This window comes from Passer montanus, unplaced genomic scaffold, assembly GCF_014805655.1.
Source record: "Passer montanus isolate IOZ18808 unplaced genomic scaffold, ASM1480565v1 scaffold86, whole genome shotgun sequence".
Lineage (NCBI taxonomy): Eukaryota > Metazoa > Chordata > Aves > Passeriformes > Passeridae > Passer > Passer montanus.
The window spans coordinates 1,745,181-1,764,148 of NW_024373923.1; the positions used below are offsets into that span (position 1 = coordinate 1,745,181).

General features: G+C 47.9%; 1 protein-coding gene across 3 annotated transcripts in view; it reads right to left on the reverse strand.

Moving 5' to 3' along the window:
* ZBTB7C (zinc finger and BTB domain containing 7C) overlaps window positions 1-18,968 on the reverse strand; it is a 151,585-nt gene that overhangs the window by 78,786 nt on the left and 53,831 nt on the right. For 2 of the 3 annotated variants that reach the window (XM_039733385.1, XM_039733386.1), the window contains one exon: window positions 13,893-13,989. In XM_039733385.1, coding sequence (XP_039589319.1) covers window positions 13,893-13,944 — 52 coding nt within the window. In that variant the 5' untranslated portion in view covers window positions 13,945-13,989. Of the gene's footprint in view, window positions 1-13,892; window positions 13,990-18,968 lie in introns of those variants that run through there. The other variant, XM_039733388.1, reaches the window with a different exon arrangement.

Here is an 18,968-nt window from a genome sequence, read left to right on the forward strand (position 1 = left end):
AACTACCCTCCCTGAATACATCACTGATGTGCCACGTCAGCTCGCTCACGGGGCTCTTCCTCTCACCATGTGTCCCCAGCAGTGGAGCTTCTGCCCCTCTTCAGCACACTGACCTCCCCATCACCTGGCTGGGCTGAGCTGCTGGGCTGGGAGAGACGATTCCCAAATATACTGGTGATGTGGAATGCTTGCCCTGCCCTTGAGGTTAAGCCCACATGAAGAAGCAGCCTTTATCACACAATCACAGGGCACTTTGGGCTGGAAGGGACCTTCACAGGCCATCTACTGTTAAGTTAAGTCCCCATCTTTCTTCTAAGTCTTCTTTAGGCCCTGGCAGGGGCTCTCAGGTGTCCCTGGAGCCTTCTCTTGTGCAGGGGAGCAGCCCCAGCTGTGCCAGGCTGGCTCCAGAGCAGAGGGGCTCCAGCCCCTGGAGCATCTCTGGACATTCCAACAGGTCCACGTCCATGCTGAGGACACCAGAGATTTCTCCAGGGAACATCCCTCACATATTTCCAGTGGCCTTCCAAGGCTGCCATGCATGCTCTAGCCCTGACCAGCCAGCAGCTGGAATTTATGTCACCTGAAGCACAGGATTGCCCTGGACTGACAGCCAGCACAGACCATGGGCATGCCCTCCTCAGCGTCCAGGCCAGGAGGGGATCCCAGGAACAGCCTGATAAACCCACACCAGTCCCTGGCATACCATGTAGGGTTCAGCCCCAGCTAAGGCATTTCAGGGGAGTGCCCACACAAATCCTGACTTTAGTTGCCTTAATGCAGGTTCTCATTGTTACACTGCACTCCCTAAGGTATCCCAGACCCATGCTTGGCCTTGCCAGGCAAAACCCTGGAGCTGCAACCCTCCTGAGTGGCAGATGGAGACTAAGCAATGTGTCCTAGGGTAGAAATGGACACTTCTGGCCAGCAGCTGAATTGTGGCTACACGTGTGGTGGCTGCCCCAGCTCTTACTGCAGCCCATGGGGATGCAGTTGGCACCATTTTGGGTGTTTGGTGAGCCATTCAGTTACTCAAACTTCAGTATCTCTTCTGGGGTGTGAAACACCCTCCAGACTCCACTGGCCAAACATCCACTGACCCTAAAAGGAGACTGAGCACCAAGTTAATATTTTTATCTGCCACTGCAGCCTACCTCCAGCTCCTGGTCTAAGTTTCAACTGCTCCTAAATAAAACCTATTTGCATGGGATGGGGATGCCCTGCAGCTCTGCACTCTCAGACCCCTGCTGTGATGAGCAGCACAATCCTGGCACATCCACACTTCCAGGACAGTTCCAGTGCTTGTGCATAATAGGACTGAAACAAGTAAATTTGACAAAGAAAGGAGAAAGAGCAACTGATATGCAAATCCATGTCATAAATCATTCACCAAATCTGTTCTGCAGTTTTGAAATAATCTTGGAGGTTGCTTCCCAACTGCTGTTTGCAAACCCTCTGTTAATCTGGGAAGCAGATGCTTCTACAGTAGACTGTATTACAGCATCTTCAAGAAATCCCCATCAAATGTTACTTTAAAATGCCCATGACTTTTGCAATCAGTTGTTTTTAAATCTTCTTGGCATATCTGAAAACCAAACATCATTAAAACAAGCCTTTGCTGTGATTCAGCTGTAATGGGTCCAAGCCTGGGGAAGAGCTCATCTCACATCTCCTTTCATACCCAGGTGACACTCAAATTCCTCCCACAGGCCTCTGCCCATTCCCTTCACATGCTCTAAAGAGTCTTTGACTTCCACAGACTCTTCCTGAGCTTCACTGAAAGCCTTTGTTGCCTCAAACAGGGCAGTGCCCTGGAGATGCCCTCTAGAGTCACAGGAGCCAAGTCACCCACGCCCCTGCAGAAAATCCCACATGGAAAACATGCTCTGAAAAAGCATTTCTACCATGCCCTGGCACACATGGACATTTCATTGCCTAGGAGAGTGTTTGGGATTATTGCTGCTGGGTTTTTTTTAATTGCCAGGGTCTGTTTCTTCCAGAAAAAAAAAAAAACCTGTCCTGAGACAGATCATCCCTCCCAGCTCGGAAAGAACTGAGTGTGTGGATCGTGCTCAGAAGGAGTGACCTGGCTGCATCTTTGGGCTGACATCCTTTCCAGTCTCCAATGCCCAGTTTTCCCCTTCCTGTGTGAAAATGGAAACAGCAGCATCAGCTGTGGTTGGAAAGGTGATTTTGAAATCCACAGGTGAGAAGTGTAGGTAAGACAGCAACACACCCATCTAGAAATGGGGAGAGAGGGTAAGGCAGCAAAGGGGGGGAAAATCCCACATAATAAATAATACTCCACAAATTACATAAAATGAATGCATTAAAAAACCAATCCTCCAAGAAGCAGCTGCTTCATTCTTTGCTGTTGATAGGATCAATATAAGAGAGGAAATTACCACCTTGTGCTCTGCAACACATCACACCGACTTTCCTTTACAGACCCTAATGCTCCTGATTGCAGTGTCAATTTAAAATTTACCATAAAATGCAGAATCTCAAAAACTTTACAATCTCAATCACACTCAGCCAGTGTTTTCACCCAAATCACATGCACAGGCACCCTCTTTGCTCTCCAAGGCAGACACACATCAACGTGCTGCTGACAGCAGAAGGGAGAGCAGGGCAGGGCACCACAGCTGGGATCTGCCTGTCCTGGGCAGCCTGGATGCAAAGAGAAGGAATCAGGTCGGAAAACAAGATGGAAAATATACCCTCAGATCTCTGTGAGACAGCTCATCCCATGCCCAGCAGGATGAAGGGTGGCCAGAGCCACAGTTTATGATGAAGGTGCTGAGGCCCTGGCCCAGGGTGCCCAGAGCAGCTGTGGCTGCCCCTGGATCCCTGGCAGTGCCCAAGGCCAGGCTGGATGGGGCTTGGAGCAGCCTGGGACAGTGGAAGGTGTCCCTGCCCATGGCAGGGGGATGGAATCAGATGGCCTCTAAAGGTCCCTTCCAACCCAAACCAAACTATGATTATATAACCAAATACAACATGATCTGAGGTGCAGCAGCTGAGGCACCCTGAGCACGCTGCCATCGAGGTGGCACCGGCACCCCATGATGCTGAGCCAACCTCCTTGCACTGGGACATGCTTAAAACATAGCTTGTTCATGCCCTTTGGAAGGCTCTGATGGAACACCCCAAGCCATTTCCCTAATCCTGGTGTCCTTCAGACATGTAAGCCCATGCAGCTCCTACAGAGAAGATGCTGTGAGTTTTTAACACAGGGAAGGAGCACGCAGCTATGCCCGTGCCATGAGCTGACCACTTGCTTTTGCAGCATGGGTTGCACTCAAGGGCTGACAAGGCTAAAAACTAATTAGGCTCCTAATTTTGCCTCCTACATAAATCTAAGTACTTTTGGTGTTGTCACTATGACAGAAAACCCATTTCTCTGCAGGGCACAAAGGATTTTGGATGAAGCATAAGAAAAAGATGCATATTTCAAGATGCCCTTCCCCAGGAGCCATAAAACTCTACTCACTGTCTGCAGTCTGCATGCACCCTGTAAGCTTTGGCTTAAAATTCTCCCTCAGCTCAAAAATTACAGGATATATTTGGGGAGAAAAGTAATTTTTGCAATCAGCTGCTTGCCTCTGTGACTGACTGAAAGTGGGACCACACAGATGCTTAAAGATACAGCAAGGGTTAAACTTTGAGAGAGGACAGGCAGGACTTGGGGATGAAGTAGTTGATCAAAGGGTGGCTCAGAAGTTATTTTAAAATAAACCAGAAAGTAGAACTTCCCAGTGGTTGCCACTGTAATTACAATGCAGACAACAGAGCCGTGGTGCTGTTAAGGTTACTGGATTTTCCTAGCAGCTGTGTTTAATTTACTTAAAGCATGCAGTGCCATCAGGTCAGATCCCATTAGCAGACTCTCTCCAGAGTGCTGCAAGAGCCCGGCCAGCCTAGCACCAGAGAAATGCTGAGGGCAAAACACAAGTGTAAACTATCCCTGGAGAAGTAAGACACCAGCATGGTGCACTGTCCTCCTCCTTGGCTGCAGCAGAAGCTGGTGGCTCAGTCCTTGCTGCTCATCCAAGGACCTGTCCCCTGTCTCTTTGCTCCCACCATAAGCCATCTACTGCCCATCTATCTTCTCCCAAGATAGAAAATACCTTGACTGGCTGTGACAGAGAAGGATCTGGGATCAAGCATTTAGGGAAGTCCTTTGAGTGTGTTTTTGCTACACCCAGGTTCTCTGAGTCTCCTACAACTGCACAATGTCTCACCTGGATCCCTCTGCTCCCCAAGCATCCCCCTGACTTCCATGCTGCCTTAGAGAGAAGACCCACGTGTCCTGAGTCATGCTCAGAGTCCACCTCAGAGATGGGAGCTTGATGGATTCGTGAGTCAGGATTTCCCCCTGGAGCTTTGTTCACACATATATAATTCAGGACCACACAATTCATCAGGAGTTTTTCCAAAACACAACTGCAAAAATTACAACGTCCTTGTCAGGGAAAAAAAACCTTCTGGAGGTACTTTTCTCTTTCATTTTTGTTGTTGTTGTTCTTTTTTGTTCTTTTAACACTGGCTCAGCCCTCTCTCTGCCAAACGGAGCATCAGGGTTTCATCCACTGTTTGTGGCCCCTGCCAGCTCAATTCCCTTTCTAAAATTAGCATCCTGAGAGATGTAATTGCTAGAACAGGAGGTGTTAGGTCATATTTCGGTCCCTGCACATCAGGCTAAGTGCTTCTGCTGCCACCTACAACCACCTCAGAGTCTGAATCTCAAACGTGTCCTGCTCCGCTGAGCCCAGCAGAGTGATGCAGCTTTCATGGGTGATGATGCCAAAAAAAGAGAACTGAAGACAAGGATGGATAATACACCACAGGCTCTCATCTGCTCATGACCCCCATGTATAGTCATTCCTACAGAGAATGGGCAAATAAAGTAAAATAAAACACTAGAAAATACAAGAAAAGGAGTTTCCCACATAAACTGTGACTGCCCCATCCCTGGAAGTGTCCAAGGCCAGGCAGGATTGAGTTTGGAGCAACCTGGGATAGTAGAAGGTGTCCTGCCCATGGCACGGGGTGGAATTAGAAAATCTTTAAGGTCTCTCCCATTCCAAATCATTCTGTGATTCTATGACTCTAGAACAGAATAGAATAGAACAGAGCAAAAATAAAATAATAAAATAAAATAATCCTAAGTAAAACACCACGGATAATAAGAAAAAATGTGAAGGAATGGGTTTGTTTATGGGAAATCTGAAAACATCTGACCAAGCTGCACGACCCTCATTGTCATCAGAACCCCTCCTGAAATCAGCATCTCCTGCCACTGGGGGCAAGAAACCCCAGCCTGGCCCTGGAGTCCTTGGAGCAGTTTAAGATTATTCTTCCAACATAAAACTCCAACATAAACTCATCCCTCATGTCTTAGAGAGGTGTGTGACTTATTTGCATAATAAATGACAAGGCAGGAATATAGATTTGTGTCAGATCACCCTCCCTTCCCTTTGAAAGAAATCTATTTATTCTGACTGAATCATCTCTTCTCCAAATAAATGGTGTTTGTAGTCAGTTTAGCTGGCACGATACGCATTCTTTTGCATGCCTGTAATGAATTTTCACAGCCAGAGCCCTAATCCAGTCTAGTCATGGAGGGTTTATCACGACCTCTTATTTTATTTCTGCCGGTAAATGGGAATTGCTTTCCTTATCACTATCTAGAAGCACCTGAGTGATTTTTGCTTCATATTTCCTATCCCACTGGAATTCAGGATGCAGCGTTATCTGATGCTGTACAATTGTCACTCATGTTAGCTGCCTTTTCATTTTAATTTGCTGTATTTATTGCTCTTCCTTTTTTTTCCTTTTCCAAAGGAGATTTTAGTTCAGATCTGAGTCCCTCCTTGCTTTTTTCCATCCTCCTGGTCAGATTTCTTGGGTGATCCTCAGGAAGAAAGGATCAAGGCTTGCCTTGCCTTCACCTGCCTGATGCCTTTGAGCAGCCTGGGATAGTGGAAGGTGTCCCTGCCCTTGGCAGGGTGTGGAAGAGATCAGGTCTGAGGTCCCTTCCAACCCAACCCATCCTCTGATGCCTCCCCTTGGCAGAGCACTGAACCCCTGGGCTTCCCCCAGACCATTTGGGGAAGCATAAAACTATGCAGTGACAAACAGGAATTACCCCTGATTTTGATTCCAAACAAATCCATGAGCGCAAGGGCTTGCTGACGTGATCCTATGGCTGCTGCAAGCAGGGAGCAGGCACACAGCTGAGAGCTCCAGAAAACTGGACCTGCTGCTGCTGGAAAGGCAAGAGAAGACCTGTAAATCCTGCAGATAACACTGTGATGGATCAGTAGTGGCAAGACATTAACCTTCACTCTTGAGGAGACACCCAAATGATAACACCTGTAGCCATGCCACTCCAGAGTTATCAGTCTTGTCACTCGTGAAGATAAATCTATCTGACCTGAGCCATCATCCTACGCCACTCTGGCTTCCTTGCTCAAAATCCTCATAGATACCAGCAGGGATCAGGAAAATCACACCTAATAATCAACTGAGAGTGTGCAACTATGCTCACATGGAAACAATTCCCTTCAGTATGTTAAAATAATTCCGCAGAGAAAGGGAAGAACACGGTAGGCTTGAAAGCTGGTCTGCAGGGAAAGTGCTACATGTCAGTGACAACTGTGGAAGGACAGAAAACAGCTACCAAAGCCTCGAGGAGCTGTCACGCACAGGAAAATGTAAGTTAATTAAAGCCACTTAAACAAATACATCTGGGACAGGGGCATGGGATGTAGGGAGGGAGAGTGAAGTGATATTAAAAGCTCAGACACATGGTGAATCCCAGACAGGAGGCAAGGAAACCTATTTGGCAGAATCCAGATGAGCCCCTAGCCCTGGAGCTGTGCCAGAGGGGGCTGTGAGAGCCCCCTCTGCCCCAGGGCTGTGGCTCACCTTTGGGAACAGCATTGTCCCACAGCCCCACAGGGAGGCACAGGCTCAGCAGATCCACCCCTCCTCTGGGAAACAGCACTCAGGCTCCACTGATGCTCTCCTGGACCAAACAGTGCTGGCTTGGAATTATAAATCCAACATTTCCCTTCCTAACGTCTTCCCTCCTGTCTGTACCACAACACTCAGCTGAAATGAGAACCATGGGCAAAGCATCCCTCTGGAGAAGTGTAAGGATGTAAATCCACCTCAAACACAACATCAGCACCAACATCAACTCCACCTTCCCTTGCTCCTTCTCTGAGCCCTCACAGCTGATTTGCCTCCTACTATGCTCAGAAAATGATGAGCACAGGTTGCTCACACCAGCCCTGCTAATATAAAACCACAAAAATAAAAATTTGGATAGGCTCTGTGTATTTTTTTATTGCAAGCAACTCCCCAAGAAACTCAGAATGTTGGTTCCTTATATATTCCTTTGGGCATTGATTCAGAAGTGGAAACAGAACACCTACACGAGGTTGGGTCATGATGGAGATGGTGAGCTGGCCTCTTGAGATATTCCTGCTCGGGAAGCAGGGCTGGCCAGCCTCAGCACGAGGCTGACAGGAAGGAAAACAGGAAAGCAAATCCATCTGCACACCATCAAGCCCCTGCTGCAGGATGACAGCCTGCAAGACTGCTGTCTGCAAGAAGAAGTCTTGCCATGGCACCAGCCCGACCCAGTTGGAGTGCAGAGAAACACAGATGGAGTGAGGAGGATCCAGGCTCCCAAAGCAGCTTAGCTTCCCACCCTCCCTTGACTGCTGGGATGGGGGTGATGCAGCAAACCCAACACCAACCCACGTGCTTCTCCAGGAAAGCCATGAAGCTGCTGGAAAATGGTGGTCTTGGTTAGCAGGGAGGAGTTACTGAAGGACCTGGGTCACACAGGACAGGGTCTGAGTCTCCTTCAGCCCTCAGCATATTTTCTAACTCCAAACCAGGCTCATGTACAGATCTACTGCAACCCTGGGTGAGATTAATTTATGAGAAGTCCCATGGCTCTAGAGACACCTGAGAGCCCCTGCCAGGGCCTGCAGGGGCTCCAGGAGAGCTGCCCAGGGACTGGGGACAAGGCCTGCAGGGACAGCACACAGGCCATGGCTGCCACTGCCAGAAGGCAGGCACAGATTTTGGGATGTTGGGCAGGAATTGCTGGCTGGGAGGGTGGGCAGGCCCTGGCCCAGGGTGCCCAGAGCAGCTGTGGCTGCCCCTGGATCCCTGGCAGTGCCCAAGGCCAGGCTGGATGGGGCTTGGAGCAGCCTGGGGCAGTGGAAGGTGTCCCTGGTGGCACTGGATGGGCTTTAAGGTCCCTTAAACACAAACCATTTTGCAATTCTAGGGCTCTGCAGACAGCATTGGATCCTTGTCTAATGCAGCCCAGGACCACAGCCCCCTGTCTGCCTGCAGCTCGGGGCAGGCAGCCAAGGCCCCCCACCCATGCCACAACCCCCTTCCCTCCCCAGGGTGACTTCCTTAACACAGCCCAGCTGCCTGCCCCCACCCAAAAAGGGCTGACAGATTTGTGCTGTCCCCTTAGGGTGGGGTAGGTACACTTATTTCCTCTTTGGAAAAAAAAAAGGAAAGAAAAAAGGAAAAAAAAATGCAATTAACCTTTTCCTCTCCTCGCAACTGGCAAGAAACTTCCCTGCCACAGGAATAGTTTGAGGACTAAGATATCTGTTCCCACAGCTGCACCAGTGCTATTCTGGCTTAGCTAAAATTAAAGAGCTGAAGTTGTACGTGGGCCTTCATGAAACTGTCACAGGCACCACAAGATTAGAGGGCTGGATGGTGACCTGGGAGGCCAAGGGCTATTCTCAGCTGCACCAAGGGATCCTCATGTGTGTCAGAACGTGTTTCTCCACCCCTCTTAAATAAGAATCCTGAAATGGTTTGGATTGAGGGGACCTTAATATCCAGTTCCAACCCCTTGCCAGGACCAGGGACACCTTCCACTGTCCCAGGCTGCTCCAAGCCCCATCCAGCCTGGCCTTGGGCACTGCCAGGGATCCAGGGGCAGCCACAGCTGCTCTGGGCACCCTGGGCCAGGGCCTCCCCACGCTCATCATAAAGACTTTCTTCATCATACCAAGTCTGCTTTTAATTTAAAACTATCAATGCCTGCCCTCTTACTACAGACCTACTAAAAACTCTGTCTGCATCTTTCTCCTAAACCCCCTTTAAGAAAGACCAACACATCTTGCCTGGTCACCTCCACCACCCACCCAAACATGACCCAGAGATCCAAGAGAACTAAAAAAACCAGGCAAGCACAGGATAGCCCCAACATGCCAGCCACCATCCGTCCCCTCTCCCACCACGAGCAGTCCTCTGCCAACAACTGTGCTGGCTATTGTTGGTCACATAAAGCCCAGTCCAGTGGCCCCGCTGTCAGCATGCAGCTCATTACTCTGCCAAGGGCTTTGAAACGCTTGGAATATGAAAGGTGCTCCATCAGATCAGATTCAGCTTCGTTTGCTATTACAATGCACTGCATTTCTTTTGTCTGCGACTTTTGATGATGCACAATTGTTCCCCTCAGTCAGTATTTCGGAGTCATTAGTTGGAATTAGTAAAGTTCCTGCTGCTGGACTTTTTCAAGGCTCTGTTCTCGGGCTACAAAGAGTCGATGAGGAGTTGTCCTGCTTTCACTGAGCTGGAGGCACAGCAGGGAGTGTGCTGGGGGGAGCAGGCAGTCTGCTCAACTCCACTTTTCCCCTGCAGGCACTGGGAAATGCATGTGCAGGAAAGATGCTGTGGGTGGTCACAACAGGGCTGGTGCTTCCCAGCCAGCAGGGAACCTGAGACCCCTTCACATGGTACCTCTGCAGGGACAGGGAAAGAGGTACACCTAATCTCCATATTTAGGCAGCACATCCCACAAAGTTTGGGTTTCTATACCAGAAATCCCCCACTCCAAATCTAAAGGCATCAGCCCTGAAGAAGTCATGTTTCTCTGGGTGAAGTGATCTCTACTTGACATCTTCCTCTGTGAAAACACCTGGATGTGCCCGACCTTGTCCTCCAACCTGTTGCTCGTGTTACACCCTTCCAGCTGTACCAGAAGGGCTTTAGTACCAAGACCCTTTTTCCTGAAGGGATTTATATATGGAGCATCCACTTCTCTGGGAAATCTGCACCAGGGCCTCACCCCCTTTATCACAAAAAATTTCTTCCTTCTATCTAGTCTGGATCTCTCCTCCTGCTGTAAAACTATTCGCTTTTGTCCTGTACTTCCATGCCTTGTCCCCAGTCCCTGGGCAGCTCTCCTGGAGCCCCTTTAGGTCCTGGCAGGGGCTCTGAGGTGTCCCTGGAGCCTTCTCTTGTGGAGGATGAAAACCCCAAGATCTCTTGGTCTGTCCTCTGATCAATTTTGTGTTTGATAGAGGATTCATTCCTGTTCATGCCTGAGGAGGTCCAGCAGGAAAGCAAAGTGATGAAGCTCCATGGGGTGTGCCCACCTGATGCATTGTCTGGACCCAAGGACACAGCTCAGGTCTGGGGACCACAGCAGCTCCAGCTCACACCCACCCCACCTGTGGGTGGAAATTCCAGTCTAAATTCTCAATTCCAGCCATCCCACCGCCTTTTCTGGATGCAATGTGGATATTTGGCCACTACAACCCTGAAACAAATCTAGGAGCAAACCAAACTTACGGGGACACCCATGTGGAGAAGAGCTCAGCACGGAACCCAGCTCCTTCAGCAGCTGGTCACCTTCCACATGGGACTGTACTTCCATCCCCTAAGGATGTCCCTGAAATTCACCTCATGGATCATCCCACCTTACACTCACAACAGCATTTCCACTGGGACACGACCACATGCAGACAATTCACACCTCTCATCCTACATTTTTTAAAGTAACAGGCTACAATAAAGCAGCCTGCCCAGATTCCAGCCTAATCTAAAAACAACTTTATGGCTTCTAATTTTAGCACTAATCTTCCTTTGCTATGGTTGTGTGATTTCTAATTATTTTATCCCCAAGCCCTGCTTTGATGGATAGTTTTACCTTTTCCAGTGCCAAATGACTTGTAAAGTGCCTTTAAAAAATACGCTGATCATTTCAGGTTCATTTCCAGTTCCTACACAAATAACATTCTCATATATGGCTTCACTGCAGAAATATTATTATTATTATTATTATTATTATTATTATTATTATTATTATTATTATTGTAATAAAAGCAATACAATTTTAAAAGGAGAGCTCCATTCCTTAGGATGATTCCAATCTGCTCCTGAAAAAGCCGTATTTTGTCTTAAAGGCTGATAAAGACCAAAAAAATCTGTTATTGAGATACAGATCTCTTAACATCTCGGTGCCTTGGCTTGGCATGGCTCCCAGAACACTTTGCCTTTATCTATCCCTATTTTCAGGCTACAACTCAGGGAAGAGCACCAAAACCTCGGGGGGGACTTTGCAAGGAGCAACGTGCAGCAGTGGCAGAGACACATTTGCCTTGCTGCTCCCCCGGAGTGTTTCCCACCCAAAACTGCTGAATTTAGAGCAGCAAACACCAGCCCTGGCTGAAGATGTGTTGCAGGGGGCTTAGGATGAGCCTCCAGCCCAAGTTCCTCACAGGCAGGTGTTCACTCACCTTCCATGCTCACCTGAAGCAACCTCCTGACCCTCCTGATTGCTGACCTAGATCAAATCTGAATCCAATTCTGTTGAATTTAAAATGTGCACCAAAACCTGTTGGGGAGGGGATGCTGCCTGAGGACTGTCCCAGTAGGACCTGCCACCAGCAGCCAGCACCTGAGCAGGGGACACAGACACAGGGCTGGTGGATGTTTATGGGGTTACTTCCTTCCCCAGGATTTATACTGAGCTCCAGTTAATTGGAAAACATCCACTTGACCTGCGACACTTTTGTTTTAGTTATTCTCCGAGCTTTGACAGCAGCAGTTTAAACACAAAGCATATGACTTTTGGCAGCAAGGGAGCACCCCATTCCCACAAATTCTGCGTGGATACAGAAAAACATCCCACTGCAGCCCTGAAGGTGAATGTATTCCTTCTTTCTCATTCAACATTTTCCTCTCTATCACTCTCTGAGTCTGTTTCATGACCTGTGTATTCTCCCTCCCCATTGGAAACATGAGCTTAGCTCCCCAATGCAATATTCAAGGGAGGAGGACATGGGATGTGGTGTTCTAATTCCCTGCACAAAGCTGTGTTGCAGAGGATCTGAAATGGAGACTGTCAAAACAGGAAACAACCCAGTCAATGTCCTGCTGCCTGAGACCTGAAAATGTCACCACACAGAGCTGCAAGGGATGGAGAAAAGCCCTCTGTTGCTGCATGGACAGAGGATGCCCTGGGAGAGGGGGCAGCACGACCCTCTGCCCTCATGCCACTCTGGTCTGAGAGCTGGACTTTAGCCTCTGCTGAAATCAGTGTGGAGCTGGTTTTTATTGACTTGGGGAAAGTTTACTCAGCAAACCAGGTTAAAAATTATAACCCTCTATTGACTGACACTTCTATCAGCGTGGAGAATTTTGTATGGAATGTCATCTCACTCAGGAAGGCAATCCTACAGGAAATCCTCCATCCTTAGTGCTTCAGAGTAACATCCACAGCATCCTGCTTCCTTCTTACTCCCCTTAAAACCCACCCCTGAGAGCCTCACCTCCCCAGCTTGTGCTCTCTGTTTGAGCTGGCCTTGTGCCGGGATAAAAGCACAAATCTTGGGTCTAATCCTGCCCACACCCTCCAGGCAAAGCACCATCTTCATCTCCATGAAGATGCAGAGCAGGACAATGCCAGGCCCCAGGCCCTTTGATTTCCATCTATCCACCTTGGAGCAAAGATTTGAAGTTCCTCAGAGGCACAACAATGAGGTCAGGTATGGAGGAGAGAATGGAGCTACTGTAAACCCAGACAAATAAGATGCTGAGTTTATTTTAAAAAGAAGGCTTCTGCAGACATAGGTTTTGAGCAATTCTTAAAAGCCTGATCTGAACAAGCATCCTTGCCAACAAATATTGATATTTTAAGCCTTTAACTGTTTTTCATGGTAGTGAACACCTTTTTTTGATTTGACTGCTTGTTTTTACAGCTCTCTGCAAGTTATCTTCAGGAGAACTTCCCAAGCACAAGAGATGGCAACCATTACCAGAATGGTGATCCAGCACTTCCAGGATGCCTCACCCCTGGAAATATTGAAGTAAAGATGGATGGGACTCTGAGGAACCTGGTCTGGTTGAATATGTCCCATTACAAGTGGCTTGGATTAGATGCTCTTTAGGGTTCCTTCAACACAAGCCATTCTATGATTCCACCTACGAGCAAGGCTGGTATTTTGCTTTATGTTTGAGGGATCAGTGGTTTTATTGTAGTGCTCAGCCACTGATCTAGACTGACAACCTTCAAAAAAAATCCACAGGTGTAGTAGTCATATTTTCTAGAAAAATCTCCTTGCCCAGGATTTCTCTCCTGAGAAGCTGAGAAGCCCCAGAGAAAAAGGAAAACTATTACCCCATTTGCTTCTCCTGTGTTTTGCTGCTTTGGAATGTGGTTGGAAGTTGTTTATCTAACAGGTGGTTGTTTCATTGGTTTCTGCTGTGAATTATTTTGAATTATTGGCCAGTTGGGGCCAAGCTGTGTCAGACTCTGGAGACAAAGTCACGAGATTCATTAGTGTCTTCTAGCCTTCTGTCTGTATCCTTTCTGTATTCTTTAGTATAGTTTAGTTTAGTATTCTTTAATACAATATAGTATCATAAATAATAAATTAGCCTTTTAAGAACATAGAGTCAAATGCATCATTCCTTCCTTTGTCTGGGAACCCCACAAACACAAGACACAGGTTCATGGGAGAAAAACAACTAGAAATGTCATTTCATATGGTGTGTATAGCCCAGAAGAGCAAATTTCCCCCATCATCCAGGCAAAGAATTAAAATAATTACCTAGAGCCTGATCCTGAAAGGTGCTGAGTGCAGTCAAGTGGTCTCCGCTCATAGAGTTCAGTATCTCAGGGGTTCTCAGCAAGGTCAGTCTTGGAGCCTGGGCAAAACAAGATAGGCTGGTGTTAGTCCAGCTATTTATAAATAAACCTATACAACCTAAAAAAAAAATAAACCCAAAACCATTCCAGGTCCACAAGCCAGCACATTTTCCTGTGCAGGGAATTAACTGAAGGGTCATGCAGAGCGTGGCTGAGGAGATGCTCTCCAACCCACACGCCTTCTCTGCAGATCAGGACGGATGCCTGCAGCACACAGGAGAGAAATTACACCAGGATACGCCCACAGAGCTTCAGTCCACATCCAGGAACACCCACACGGCATTCCTCAGGAGCGCTGTGTCACCCCAGCCACCACACCTGGACACGTCACACTGCCACACCATCCCAGGGCTCACACGCCTTGCTGGCAGAACACAAACCCTGGGGTTGCCTCACCAAGCCTACAGGCAGCAGCAAACCTGCAGGGAAGGGCAGTTAGCTGCGTTTCCAGCGAGGAAGAGGAGGAACATGCCCCTCCCCGTGCTCCCAGCCGCGGGCGGGTACGGCCGTGCCAAGGGCAGGGTGAAGGCAGGGAAGGGGATGACGGGGACAGGATGACGGAATCCTCCTCCACGCAGCCCTTTGTTTTGGGAGGTCCCCTGGGATGCTCGGCTCAGGGTGGCCAAGTCCTCCTTCTTCCCCTACAAGGGGAACGGATGAGGGGAGGAAAACAATGCTCTCTCCTCAGCTGGCTAATGGAAGAACAAAAGCACAGTGCACCCTTCCAAAATTGTCTTTTGAGGAACAGACCATAGAGCCTGAAGGCCCAGTATTTCTGCTGTATTTATTTTTGAACTCCAGCTTGGCAGTGCCTTTCTGTCCTTCCTCTGGGCTCTTGCAGGACCTGCCCAAAGCCACTGGGGTCCTGCAGGGCTTGCTCAGACCTCAAACCCCATCAGGAATTTAACACCCAGCACCTGGGAGAGGTGACAAAACCAAAGGTTCCTTCACAACAAACACACCTTAGCCATGGGGTAGAAGGGGCAAGGCCAGGTTGGAACAACCCAGGCAGGTGGAAGGTGTCCCTGCCCATGGCAGGAGGTGGAATTGGATGGTTGAGAGGTGCCTTTCAGCCCAAACCATTCTGTGGTTCTATGACAGCCCTGTTTCAGCAGGATGCATTTGGCAGGAAAGGTCTGCCCCAGCCTGATCCCACTGAAAACTGGGACCAAACCCCGCTTAAGCCAAAACCAGTACAAAAAGCACCTCTGATAGTTGAGCAGAGAAGGCTGCTAGGGAGCAGAAGGGGATTTCTGCTCTGCTGACTGCTCATGGAAAGTCCCTGACTGGCCCGCAACCGTGGAAAAAAGGGAAAATAGAACTTTAATACCAAGTTGGTGGCAGGCTGTCTATTTTTCTCTCCTGTGACTAGTTACCATGGATAGATTTCTGAGGTCGACCACACAATTGTTCACTGCACCGCTCCTATTAAACAGAGGATGAGCAAATCATCCCATTTGTACCGTACTTTAATTTCCAGAAATTCTTTGTTCGTTTGTTTGCTTAAATTATTTCTCTCATTTGAAGAAACAATGCAGTCTTACCAAGCGAGGGCCCAAATCTCCCGAGTCACCCTGCTGTGGTTCATTACTTCCACACTAGTTAACAAGGCCAGTAATTTCCCTAAGGTTTAATAGAAAATCCTCTTTCCAGAATGCAGAGAGACAGGACATTTTAACAAACTCACTGTATCCCGGTTATGTCGTAGGTGAGGGATATCCTAAACGAGGCACAGGTCCTCCTATGGGTTAACATAAAAAAGCAGGCAGCCTAAATGGAGCTTTTTTTATCCTAAAATTACTCCCTCAGCTGGAGAAGGGGGCCAGGGGGTCCCATGTGCCTTGCTCAGAGCATTAGCTGCAGCTCCACTGGCAATAGGTTCCTGAAGCATCCCAGTCCTCATCCCAAAATAAAGAGTGGTTGAAGTAGACAATACTGGAAAGGCAGATCCAAGAGGTAGCTGGGGTGGGTGTGGTGGAAGAGGTGGGCCTACAACCCATTTCATTAATCATATGGATAGCAGAACACATGAAATACCTGCCAATAACCCTAAACTGCCCTTCTCACTGGCTTTACCAACCTACTTCCATGAGCAAATTAGTAGAAAAAAAACCTTAAATTAGCAAATTAGTAGAAAAAAAAGCTTAAATAAAAACAGAGGAAGAGCTTGTGAAAAAAAAGGGCAAATACATAAAACATATATACATATATATTGGAATAGCAGAATAATTTGTGTTGGAAGGGACCTTTAAACTAAAAAAAAAATAAACTGAAGTATATTATATGTGTATATATATTTGTGTGTAAAACAGCCCAGTAAATCTCTATTGAGATGCACATGCAGGTGAAAAGCTGGCAGTGCTGCCTTCAGTCACGAGGGTATTTACTCCACAACAGCCTCTGCAGCTCCTTAATATTATTTATACAAACAGGATTTGTCAAGCAACAACTACAGATGTTTGCAGTGAGTCTTCCTGCTTATCCACTGATAATACCGTGTGCCTGGGACAGCTGAACAAATCCTGCCACGTAAATAATAAATACACGTCTGGGTTAATCAGAAAGAGGCGGTGAGGAATCTGGAGATTCCCACAGACTCCCTGCCGCGGGGAAGGAAACAAGAAAATGCCCTGACCTAAGCAGGGGTGAGTCTGGCATACCCACAGATCACAGGGAGATCACAGGAGCTGTTTGCAGATCACTTACGGATCATGAATAATTCAGGCAGAAGCGGCTGGGAGTATGAGAACAGATAGATGGGAGCTCACTGCCGCTGCTTTGGCAGGTTTTATTTTATCCAGCAAGGCAAGGAAACCACAAGACCCAGCAAAAAATCCTCTGCCTAGCTTTGCCAGTGTCGTGGCTTCACGACAATCTCATGATACAAGGCATTTTACAGATCCCCAGCTGATGGTGAATGCCATCCCTCTTTCTCCTTGAGGCATTTTTGTGATTATCTAGCTGGACAGGTATGGCAAAACAATGCTTATTTTAAAAGAAAAGCCCTCGGTACTGATCTGCACTCTACTGCATAATTACACAGCTCACAGAATGGTGTGGGTTGGAAGGGCCACAGACAGGGACACCTCACACAACCCCAGGCTGCTCCAAGCCCCATCCAGCCTGGCCTTGGGCACTGCCAGGGATCCAGGGGCAGCCACAGCTGCTCGGGGCCCCCTGGGCCAGGGCCTGCCCACCCTCCCAGCCACCAATTCCTGCCCAACATCCCAAAATGTGTGCCTGCCCTGTGGCAGTGCAGCCATGGCCTGTGTGCTGTCCCTGCAGGCCTTGTCCCCAGTCCCTGGGCAGCTCTCCTGGAGCCCCTGCAGGCCCTGGCAGGGGCTCTCAGGTGTCCCTGCAGCCTTCTCTTGTGCAGGGGAGCAGCCCCAGCTGTGCCAGGCTGGCTCCAGAGCAGAGGGGCTCCAGCCCTGGCAGCACCTCCGTGCTTCCTCTGGAGTTCAGCTCTGAAGGAGAAGGATGGAAAAAAGAAAAGACAACAAAAGTGGGGGAAAGAAAAAGAAGGGTTAAGGGATATTCCCTGATCCTTACTCCAAAAGGAAAATATAAGTAGGGTTGGTCCTGTTAGGATATATTAATAGTCCACACTGAACACATTACCAAGAGGACTGTAAGCCAGGAAACAAATAAAAAAAAAAGAAAAAAAAATTAAAAAGACACATAAGGAAAGGCAGAAGTGGTAAAGACAGATGGTGGAAGTTGAACGCTGCTTTGGTGCAACCTGCAGAAATCCAAAACTCATCCTGCTGAAAGGACACTGCATTTTGTTTCTTGCCAAAGGGAAGAGCCTTGTTGCCAAGAATAGAGGGGCAGCTGTCCCACATGGGGTCAGAAATGGGAACCCAGCTCAGTGATCACCAGTGAGCCTGGGGACACCTCAGCCCAGAGGCCAGAGGGGCCAAGGAGGGATTTGACAGAGAAGACCCTGCCTTAGCAGGATTTCTCAATGTCCCCAGTGGCAAGACATGCTCCAGTGCCAGTGATGTACTCTGGGATTGGGGAACCCTCTGGGATTGCTGTACTGCACCAACCTGTGCATGGCCCTGCTTCAATTCACCCCTCTGCACTTCAGGATTTGGCCCCAAACTGCACACCAAGCTCTTCTCCAGCCCAGCTGCTGTGCATGTACACCATGTCACGATCCCCTCACACAAAAACCTATTTCTTGTTATCACATGAAACAGATCTGATTGAAGATTCACAGCAAAAGACACTCACCCAAAATCAAAACACAAAAATCCCAGTAAATCTGGTTCTCAGTGTGAACCATGTGAGAAGCATCCAGGCAGCCCCAAGTCAGGAGAGAAACTTGGTGCTACCAGCCAAAAAATTTACACCTTAAATTTTCCTTCAGCACAAAAATATTGGCTCTCTCCATGCTTTCTTCCATTCTTGAACTACTTAAACTTAATATTCTTAATTAAAAACTGAATTTAAACATACTTCAGCACCACTGCCAGTAGCATCTTTGGCATAGAAAGCTCAGTTTGGAAATGCCATCTCTATGGTGTGTCTATGACACAGGCTGTAGTGCCCACATCAAGATAATTTCACTACAATCTTTAGCATAAACTGACTATATCTGGTAGGAAACCTGTTTCTTGCCTTTATAGAGTGAGCACAGGCCACATCTCTGCATTACCCCAAAATAATTACTTGGCCACACACCTCATTGGATCCTCAGGGCTTTGGGTTCTCCACCCTCGTGTTTACATTCCATGCAGAAAAATTAACTAATTAATATATGTCTGACAGATGTTCTTTGAAAGAGATATCATGCCTTCAAAACACAAGATGATGAAAGGAGCAATCGAGGAGATTAGACTGACCAGAAAAGCAAGGATTGTAGCATGACAGTGGAAAGCACAGCTTTAAGTCTTCCTCTTGATATTTATATGGTTTTATTTGCATATCAAACTATATGCCAATTAGCTGTATATAAATCCATGATGAAATTATG